At 33.2% G+C, this 10518-nt stretch overlaps 2 protein-coding genes across 3 annotated transcripts; one reads left to right on the forward strand and one right to left on the reverse strand.

Annotated features, from left to right (window-relative positions):
- Window positions 1-3041: 3041 nt before the first annotated feature.
- LOC107843567 (probable E3 ubiquitin-protein ligase LOG2) lies at window positions 3042-8243 on the forward strand. Of its 2 annotated transcripts, XM_016687878.2 has the most exons (3): window positions 3042-3568; window positions 5865-6367; window positions 6897-8243. In XM_016687878.2, exons 1-3 carry the CDS (start codon window positions 3229-3231, stop codon window positions 7008-7010), a joined length of 957 nt encoding a protein of 318 aa, XP_016543364.1. In that variant the 5' UTR covers window positions 3042-3228; the 3' UTR covers window positions 7011-8243. The 2 variants fall into 2 exon arrangements, 1 of the variants encoding a protein (XP_016543364.1); XR_007045397.1 differs by lacking the exon at window positions 3042-3568 and having other exon boundaries at window positions 6233-6593.
- A 263-nt stretch (window positions 8244-8506) lies between these two features.
- On the reverse strand, window positions 8507-10067 carry LOC107845061 (fasciclin-like arabinogalactan protein 12). Its single transcript, XM_016689341.2, has one exon. It carries the CDS (start codon window positions 9570-9572, stop codon window positions 8700-8702), a length of 873 nt encoding a protein of 290 aa, XP_016544827.2. The 5' UTR covers window positions 9573-10067; the 3' UTR covers window positions 8507-8699.
- Between the last annotated feature and the right edge of the window lie 451 nt (window positions 10068-10518).

Raw genomic sequence — 10518 nt, forward strand, 5'->3', positions numbered from 1 at the left:
GTTGGTATGTCTTTTATTCTCAAATAGAGTGGCTTATATAGGTGAGGAGCAAAGGATATTACTAGAGTGAGTTAATGGTGAATTGAATAAATTAACTTATCAAGAATTATCTCACCAAAGGAATTCATCTGTTCAAGGAATGAATTAACTCAATAAAAATTATCTCATTAAATGAATTCATCCATTCAACGAGAATTGAAAACACACAATTACAAAAGAATTAAGAAGTTACATTTTCTTACAATGTATCTTGTAAGTATTTTTAATAACAATGTATTTGGACTTTTCTTTTTGGATAAACTTAAAGAAACTTTAGATTTTGACTTTGCATTCTAACCATTTATTAAAAACTAGTTTAGGTATACGCGCTTTGTGCGTGAGTTCAAACATTACACCAAATAAGATATTTGTTTAAATAATAAAGATAAATATAATAATTTAATTTAATATCTTTTGAGTATTTAAAGATGGAGAATTTATTTATTAAACCTAACCTTTAGCAAAAATATTTTTAAAAGTGATCGTCATTTATCTACCATCTATAAATTGCAACAAAATAATACAATGATAGAGACATCAAAATCATACAATTAAATCTGATGTTTACACACAAAATTTTTTTCAAAGTCGTCAAACACTCATCTATCACCTGAAAATAATAACAAAATAATACGATAATAGAGATATCAAAACAATACAATTAAACCTAATTTTTTACACAAGAAATTCTTCAAATTCAACCGACATTCATCTACGACCTGTAAACTATATAAAAAAAAAATATAATAGTGATCACAAAGCTTCGATTTTGATCCAACTAATTCTTGTCTGAGCGAAAATTTTGACCCTAAAGAATGATTTTGAATGAAATTAAAGAATATATATATATATATATATATGTTAAATTTTGTTATGCTGACAAAAACAGTGAAGAAGTTGAGGGTTAAAAAATCAAGCATCCACCAATCTAGACATGCAATCGAATCAAATTTTAAAACCGACCAAATATAGAAATACATTTTTTTTAGACCAACTAAAAGGAAAGTAAACTTCATGCCCAATCATGCTCACATAAAGTAAAACCGAGGAAGTAACAAATGTAGTGAATTGAGTTTGCTATACAGAAGCAAAAGAAATTCTAACCTTTTATGACATGATAGGGAAAGGGAAATGCACCACAAGTTCTCTTCGGTTGAAGCTCCCTTACATGTGATTTATAGATAACCATGAAAATGGGTCATTAATATTTGTTTTAGGGTAAGTAAATTGACTACATCAATTTTTTCCAATTCCACGTGAATGCATGACACTTTCTGCATTGGACTTCCCTATGTTTCTTTTTGGACCTTTGTTCTTTGATTTAATGTACATCTCAATATTTATAAGTATTTTCTTAATAGAATTTTATTTTAGGAGTAATTTTCTAACTGAACAGTAGAAAAGAAAATATTAATTACTTCTCCTACCATATCTTTTAGGAGTCTCATATATTTTAGGAAGTATAGTAAAAAGGAAAATATTAATTAATTTTCCTACCATATATTTTAGGAGGTCTAGTTAATATAATAAAAAAATAATTAATAATAAATAAAAAAATATAGTGAAAAAGACAGTTTTGTCTAAAGAAGAGTGTTTTAATGAATGACAAAAAGTTCAAATTACTTTTCTAAGGTTTTCACGTTTTTAATATATTATAGATATAGATTATAAATTATAAATTATAAATTATAGATATAGATGCTTTCAAACATGTGATGCAGTCAAAATTAAGCTTGGCCGTATGGCGTATCTAGTGTTTACATATCAATTTTAACTAATTTATCATATATAAATTCTAAACTAATATGAAATGTGTATTAATGAAAGATGATGCTCTAATAATAATAAGAGCAATGTGAAGACATACAGCAGAGGTTAGTATTTTCGCATGCTTTTAAATATCTAAATTTTTATTTTTAAAATATTAAACTACTTTAGTATAACTTACGAATATTATATCTCTAGATATTTTTTCCCCACTTAATCTTGACTAGCTATTCTTCAAAAAGTTGTCAAATATTTACCACAATATCATATCACATTTTATTATATCCGACTGTTGTTCCTATATTCTCTATACTAATGTGCATGTATTTGTCAACGTTTAGGGGCATTTTACGGTTAATCTTCAACATAAATTCAACTGAAGTAATTTTTTTTGATGCATTTTTACTTATTCACTATATTAAAAATACATATCAAATAATATTTATTAAATTTGAAAAGTGAATAAATAATATATTTTTTTCTATTTATTTTATCCTTAGGTATTAATTATAGATATTACTTAATATCATTTTAAAATATCAAATAAATTATATTTAATAAATAATATAATAAAATTACTTTTATTATTTATCACTTCTTAATTTGTGTATCAAGTCAATAATAGAAAACTATGATTTGCCATGAACCAGCTCGAGTGTTGTGCCATGCATGCATGCAATTCTTACAGAAAAAAGAAATATTTAAAATTTATGATTTGAAACATTCTTGACTATTTTGTAATTATAAATAATTTTATTAAAAATAAATTTAAATTATTTCTAACCATAAACGAAACACATTTTGTCATGAACTTTATTTATAGTTTTGTCCAGCTATAGATTATTTCTCATTTCGAATAAAAATTAAATTATTTTTATTTATAAAGAAATATATATTATTTTTACCGTGTTTAATTTATTTTGTATGGCTATAAATTATTTAGTTAAGAAAAAAATTAATTGTTTTCAATTATAAAAAAATATATAACAATGACTACAGTAAAATGTGCCACGTAAATATGATTAATCACGATAAGATTTAGTACATTAATCTTATACATCTAACTAAGCAAAATGCACTTGTTAATTGTGTAACTCACTTCCAAGGAGAGTATTATAAACACGAGATAAATTTAAGCTTTTTAAATCGGAATTTGATTTTTTGATTTTGCTTTAAATTATTTCTAATTAATTATAACAAGATACAATCTTTATGAAAATGCCTAAACAATAAAGTACTCCACGTAAATATGATTTAATCAAGATAAAATTTAGCACATTAATCTTATCTAATTAAGCAAAATGGGATCTAATTAACACTATCACATCCTTTTGCTTGTATAAATTCCATCAATTAATTTTCATATGTACACTAATAAACACAGTAATCAGAGCTAATTTGAATTTCAATTTCATATTCAAAATGGGAAATGCCGGAAGCAGCCGGCGCCGACGGAGCAACAGCCGGAGAAACCACCCGCTACCACCACCACCACCGCCGGAGATAAACTTGAACCGGTATTTATTTGCGGCAGCGACACCGTATCCTTCTCGATTTCCACATGGACCGCCATATTATCAGTATGCGGGGTACTTTCCGCCACCGCCGGCGCCGGCAATGAGAAGACGATATGTGAAGTATCAAAAAGCAGTGATGATAAGGAATGATGTGAATGTGAAGAAGGAGAGTTTGAGAGTTGAGCATGATGAACAGAATCCCGGCAAGTACCTTGTTGCTTTTACTTTTGATGCTACCGTTTCTGGCTTTTTGGTGGTGGTAGGAATTTGTGATTTTTATATTGTTCTTGAACTATGTGGATCTGCATATGTTATTCCATACAGTTTTTTCTTTTATTAATATTAAGCTAACCGTGATATTGGGGTTAGCTTTCACCAACTACCATAGGTAACTCTCAGGGTAGCAAGTAACTAGGTCCAACAAATAAAAAGAGATCACCATGACTGGTACAAATAAAAAGAGATCACCATGGACCTGTTTGGCCATAAAATTATTTACTTTTTCCCAAAAAGATTTTCACTTTATTTGAAAATTAACTTTTGGTTGAAAGTTCCAAATAGAACTTGAAGTTTGAAAAACTCTCAAATCCCTTTTATATTTTTTTCTTTCAAATTTACACTTTTTTTTATATAAATAATTCTATTTAAATTCTATTTCATATTTTTTTTCTTAGAAAAAGTATATAAAAATTTTATATATTCATTGCAAAAAATATGGCCAAACACAAATCCGTGTGAATATTTTTTTTTTGGGGGGGTCTCTGGATTTGAACCTAATGGTTCTCAATCCACTTCCTTGACCACTAGGTCACAAACATCAGTTTTCTTTAATGTTAACTAGTTTTCTTTAATGTTAACTAGTAGAGTATGAAAATGCATTTAGAACAGAATGAACATAAATAGAAGGTTCATATAATACTGCAGGATTATGTTGCTTACTCTCCATGTGTGACATGTGGAAATGTAGTGTAATATGGTAATTTGTCTTGTTTTTTTCATTTCAATCAGTATATGTAACTTGGGTATGTCAAAGTATTGAACTTTCTTGATATATAGTATATGATCTGGTTAACCCAATTATTCATTTCACTTGGTGACTCAGTTTTCTTAACATATATGTGATTTGGTTATAGTTCATTTTCTGGGATTCCTTTACATTGTATCACTTAGCTACTTAGTAGTTCTCACAAGTTAATCTTTACAAATTTATCTATGAACTTATTTGATATTCCAACTTTTTATTATTCAAATCTTAAATCAGCAGACCTCATATGCTCTTGAAATAATGAGATTTTGTTGTTGCAAGTCACAATCTCCTCAACAGCCCTGGACAAGTTAGTAACTGTCTATTTGGAGAACAATGTGAAGGTTCCACATGTAATTTTTTAAGTGGTAAAGTTATTTTACCAATGGGCGAATACAACCCAAGACTATTAAGGATCCCGGAATCTGAACTTTGCAATTATAGTAGAGGAATTGTGAACCGTATCTGTTTTAGATTCTTTTGAAATTCCTGTCCCCGCCAGCACTCTGGAAAACCCCTTATGCCATTCGGCATTGTCCAAAGAATACAACAAATGTTTAGGAAAGGTCTATCTCTACAGTTAGCACTTGCAATGGTGAAATATGTGTTCTATTGATTCTTGATCCTCTTCTACACAAATAACATCTGTTGGCGAGAGATACACTGACCTTTCATAGATTATCTTGGGTTGGACAAGCTTTCGAGGTTTGAGGCTGTAATCCAAACAAAGTATGCTACTTTAGTGGGGGCTTTTGTCTTCCAAATCATCTTCAACGGCCAATAACTTCCCAAGAGCCTGACTGCCTCATCAACATTTTATAACAATCATTAACTGAGAATTTTTTATCCTTGCTAGCTGTCCATATTAGAGAATCCCTCTTGTTCTGATCAATGTGAACTGATTCCAACTGCTGCAACATCTGACTTAATCCCTCTTATTCCCAGTCATTCATATTTCTTCTAAAATATACTTGCCAGCCTGAACTTGAACAGGATTCAACTTTGTGCCATTCTCATGGATGGAGCAACTGTATAACGCTGGAAATTTTGTCTTCAAGCTTTCATTACCTATCCATATATCTGATGTTGATATCTGGATCTGATCCCCTTATAGCTTTGCCCACTGTGGTAAGGAAGAGAGGGAAAAGGTCCACATCATTTCCTTGCGATACAAACTTTTAAATATCCAGCAGACTTTTATCTCTCAAAAACGCGTAGTTTACTAGTATTAATTTCTCAGCTTACTTCATTGCTTATTTATTTCACTATATCTAGATACTCCTATACTGCTACTTCAAAATTGAAAAATGAGCTAGAATTTACCTAGGAGTGACTTCAGATATGCTCGCAAGTTCTGAACACTTCCATAGATATTTAATCAGTGCTTTGTCTTTTTTCATCTTTTTGGGAATATTACTCATTAATTAGTTTGAGTCATTAGTTATTGACTCTTCAAGTAGCAGGTTGTAATGTTTTCTTAAGAGTGAAATTTTAAAAAGTTTTTTCTTTAATCTCTTGCAGATTGATTGTCATTTTCTTTGGGAAAGAAGGTGAAGATTGTTCATTGACACCAATGAAGGAAAGCTTGCTTCCTTCAATAACTGTTGAATTTCAGCAAGACTTAGATCAGAAGTTTAGGCAACCCTCAGGAACTGGCATTGATCTTTCGATGTTTGATGAAGCAGAATCCTTCAAAGATGGTGACGCCGATTTATATCCGTTAGTGGTGAAGGCAGAGGCATTTCCAGGTGGCCTAAGTGTATTAGAGGATGGGAAAGCAGCATCTGTGTCCACAACTTCCCAGATTACTCAAGCAGTTTTTGAAAAGTATAAAGGTGAATACCATGTTAGGGTGGTGAAGCAAATACTTTGGATCAATGGCATGAGATATGAATTACAAGAGATTTATGGGATTGACAATTCAATTGATAACAACTTGGATGAAAATGATCCTGGGAAAGAATGTGTGATATGCCTTTCTGAACCTCGGGACACAACTGTACTTCCATGTCGACACAGGGTATGGATTTAACCTTTCTTAATCCTTGCTGTTGAGGTCCTGGCCTGAATACATACCTTGAATGCGTTCTTTTAAATCTTATAATTTATGCACTCTGTTGCAACAGTTTTCACTAATATAACATTGAATAATCTGTTGAAACAGCCTCTCTGTCTCATTTCAGAGGTAGTGGGATGGATTGCGTACACTTACCCTCCCCAGACCCCACTTGGTGGGAATATACTTGGTATGTTGTTGAACATCAAATAATCTGCTCCAATCATCCCTGCCCTTAAACCTCACCTTATTTCCTTCGGCATTGCTTCATGACCCTCTTTCTTCTTCTGTCAGTAGACTAGCTATGGTTTAAAATGTCAAGACAATGTCGCGTATCTAGTATTAAATATGATATGCATCAGTTTTGTTGTTCTTGATCAAAAATGCATGTGTTTCTATCTCGAATTATATGCACTACTGTTTTATTATTCATCTTATTTATTGGTGCAACACTATTATATGCCACAAATATTGAGTATCTTCCTTGATGCAGTGTATGTGTAGTGGATGTGCAAAAGTCTTGAGGTTCCAGACATATAGGTGCCCTATTTGTCGGCATCCAGTTGAGCGACTTCTGGAGATCAAAGTCAACGAAGGTGCTGAATAGTAAAGATAGGAAGAGTTGCTACAACATCCTTGTATAAATATCTTTCTGTTTTCACTGTAATCCTCTCATTTTGCGATTTAGTTTGTAAGTTGGTTTTTCCTTTTGTCTTTTACTTCCTTAGATTAGATAATCCAACAGCTAGGCTCTTAAAATTTTCAGTGGTTGGATAAAGTGCAAATTCTGTCCATTAGATCAAAAAATGTTGTATTTAACCCTTTTTTAAATTAAAACTATGTAGTGCTTTAGTTGAATACCTGAGTTCCTCTTTTCATTAACTACTGTATGGTGTGTTTGGCTTGTTTGGAATCTCCGATATCAATTTCCCTTTTCTTTTCTTTTCATATTTCGTTCATGTCTGAGTTATGATGCGATATCTATTGTCAGCCAATAGTCAACACCATCTGAAAGCTATATTTTTAGCGGTGTAAAATGGGCCTATTGATTGCCCATGTGGACTACTGTTCTTGAAGAGTTAGCTGAAGTTAGAAGACGTTAGCTTTCTCTAGTTCCACAATAAATATTTGGTATGCTAACCATTTCTCCAGTTTTCCTTCGTAAATTAGTATATATGATGTCCGCTTGGCCAAGAATGATTCAATTGCTTGGAAAGGTCTTATGTTTTAAGGAGTATTTGAGGAAATGGTGCAAGATATATAACTTTTGTGCCAGAAGCAAGCAGTTGCCTAAAAAGACGTCTTTTAACTATGTCTATGTTCCCATCTGTGTCATATTGGAAAAGGCTGAGAAGTCTTCATATAGTGCTGCTGGGTTCTTTTCAAAGATATCCAACTTCGGTTTATACATCCAACAGAGGCCTTATCACCTTTCCCCTAATGTTTGTGAAAGATCCATTTTTGTGCCTGTGATGAGAGGGAAGGAGAAGGAAGAAGAGGACAAAGCCATTGGTGAGATTTGAATCAAGTATTGGTTGGCTGCAGGATAGGGTCACAACTATAAAACCACAAATGTGATCTTGTTGGCTTCTTGCATCTGTTGATATGTTGTTTGAGGTATATTCAGTGACTTCTCCTACCGTGATGAGCACCTTTGGTGTGCTGGTATGAGGTGAAACAAATAGGTTCATGGCTTGTGTATAGTTTAATTAAGGACCACCAAGGTGAATGGTAGAATGGATATGATCACTCCACCCTTAACTAAAGTCTCGAGTGCAGGCTTCTAGGAGTGGTAGAGAGCGCTTCCTTTATTGCGCCCTAAGCCGCCGCGAATCCAGATTATTCTGGCCAATAGATTTTGGATTAAATGGATAAACTAAAAAAAAGATAGTGTCAGGCCTTGAATCTTGTGTTTTTCTTTTCCATGTTAAATTTTTGACTTGCTGGCATATTGAAAATAGAGTAATATTTTTATTGGGAAGTTGGGAAATTTAGGAATGTGGTGCTATATACTTCTTAACTAAAGCCACTTCCCGTGTCTTTGCCTAGACACCGTCATTTCTCGTTGGGTTTAGCTAAATAATAGTGGGAAAAAAAAAATAATAAAGAAAACTTAAGCAGAGGAATTGAGCTGCTTTACCCATATCTTATAACTGATGTTCAAATTCTTTAAAAGATTACATTATATGCAACATTCAAGCATGCTTGACTACACACTGAAAAATAACATCTTATTAAATTCCACTTAAATGTACATAACATAACACCCCAAACACGCAGACATGTGTACGACTTCTTAACTCATATACTCAAAGCAAAGAGAGAAGAAGAAAAAGGAGCCGGGATAGACAATTCCCTGAAGTATGTGGGGAAGAAGAGAAGTGGCATCAGATGGAACAACATTAACAGGGGAAGAATCCGTTGAAGGAACGTCCTTTTTGGGCTTTGGGGGCGCTGGAGCAGGTGCTGGTGGTAATGGTGGGACAAAAAATTGCAAAGGCAGGAGCACTTTATCTACCTGATAAATAGCTAACTGATTATCATTGAAAATTGTACTGGTCACACTTGCATTCACAATCCCAGTTGCTATGTCCACTGCTGTCCCGTTGGTGGTTATATTGATGGGGAATTCACGATTAGTGGTTCCACCGGCTTGTGTCTGTAAAGGGTTGCTAGCCGTTTGGAACTGTAAAAGGGAGAAATATCTGGTGAGGACATGGAATTTAACCAATTCAGCTTTCCGCTGATCACTAAAAGAGTTGAGGGTGCCAGTTTTCAGGTTCAAGAAAGCACCATCCGATGGAACAAACATGGTTATGCGATTGGAGTTGTTTAGTAATGAGGTGATTTCACTCACTTCTTGAGTGATTTGTAACAACTTGATGAACGTCGAACATGATCCAGCTTTCGCAAGGATTTTTATAACGTTTGGCGGACCAGGTGGTCCTGGAGCAGAGGCTACAATTGGGGACGATATTGGTGCCGGAGGAGAAGATATAGTTGGTGGCGGTGAAGCCGGAGCAGAAGGTTGAGCTGGGGGAAGTGAAGCCGGAGCCAAAGATTGAGTTGGTGGCATTGGAGCCATAGCAGGTGCTTGAGCCAAAATGCAAGTGAATTGGAGCAAGAAAAGGAACAAGAAAAGAAAAGATAACACTAAGTTGTAAGTCATTTTTCTTTCTTGATTTAGATTAATTTGAAGTTTTCAGATGGTGGAGGGAGAAGGTGAGTGTGCATCAGTTATATAGTGAGCTGTGGGTGGATTTCTTGCTACAAAATAATTAAAGAAAAAAGATGTGATAAGAGGTTTGGGGAAAAAAGTTTGTGGGAGTATTTTGATGAAAGAAATTGTTAGGTGAAAAGGTGCAATTTAAGGTGAAGAGAATAATATGTTTACTGTTAAAATGCAGCTGGTAGCTTGCTTAGAAGGGAAAAAAAAAACGCTGGGGAAATGAAGTAAATTACTTTATAGACACCATTCAGTTTATCTTCTGTGATTTGAGAAAGATAAAATAGTTACGGAAAAATATTTCAAGTTCCTTTTTTTTGGGTTTATATGTCTAGTATCTGAAACCCACTAACTCGACTAATGCAGTTTCATACTTTGTAGGAACCAGAGGCGGATCCAGAATTCGGAGTCTCCGGGTGTCAAGTAGACTCATCGGTCCAATTTCATATAAAGTAAATATGAACACAGTCGACTAATTCATGTGTTTACTTCTTTCGATTTTGAACCCTCTTCAATTTTGACACTTTTTTTATATTCTAAAAGAAAAAGAAAAAAAATCTTTCAAAGTTATAAAGGGTTGTGGGCATTAAGAAAGCGGCGGAGTGATGAGGCTGCAACAAATGACTGACGAAGAAATTTGCTGCGATGGATGACTTACAAAGAAATTCAATGAAGTGGAGGAGGAAAAAAGAAGCAAGAAGTGCTGGACATGTTTTTTTTTTTGTCAGAGTTTATAAGAGATAAAAGAGAATAAAAATACTCCATGCACTAATTAATTATTTGAATTAATAATAAATAAGAGTAAAGAAGGAACATAAACTGTACATTAATGAAACTTTACAAAAACTAAAGCTACCGAGGGGTTTCGAACCTGCACCCCTTGGGCGGC

This window comes from Capsicum annuum, chromosome 10 (genome assembly GCF_002878395.1).
Source record: "Capsicum annuum cultivar UCD-10X-F1 chromosome 10, UCD10Xv1.1, whole genome shotgun sequence".
Classification (NCBI taxonomy): domain Eukaryota; kingdom Viridiplantae; phylum Streptophyta; class Magnoliopsida; order Solanales; family Solanaceae; genus Capsicum; species Capsicum annuum.

What these genes read in the sequence shown, in the direction of transcription:
- LOC107843567 (XM_016687878.2), top strand. Translation starts at nt 3,229, where the DNA reads ATGGGAAATGCCGGAAGCAGCCGGCGCCGACGGAGCAACAGCCGGAGA. An exon ending in TTTTGATGCTACCGTTTCTG is followed by an intron (nt 3,569 to 5,864) that starts GCTTTTTGGTGG and finishes CTTTAATCTCTT; the next exon opens with GCAGATTGATTGTCATTTTC. An exon ending in TACTTCCATGTCGACACAGG is followed by an intron (nt 6,368 to 6,896) that starts GTATGGATTTAA and finishes TCCTTGATGCAG; the next exon opens with TGTATGTGTAGTGGATGTGC.
- LOC107845061 (XM_016689341.2), bottom strand. Translation starts at nt 9,572, where the DNA reads ATGACTTACAACTTAGTGTTATCTTTTCTTTTCTTGTTCCTTTTCTTG.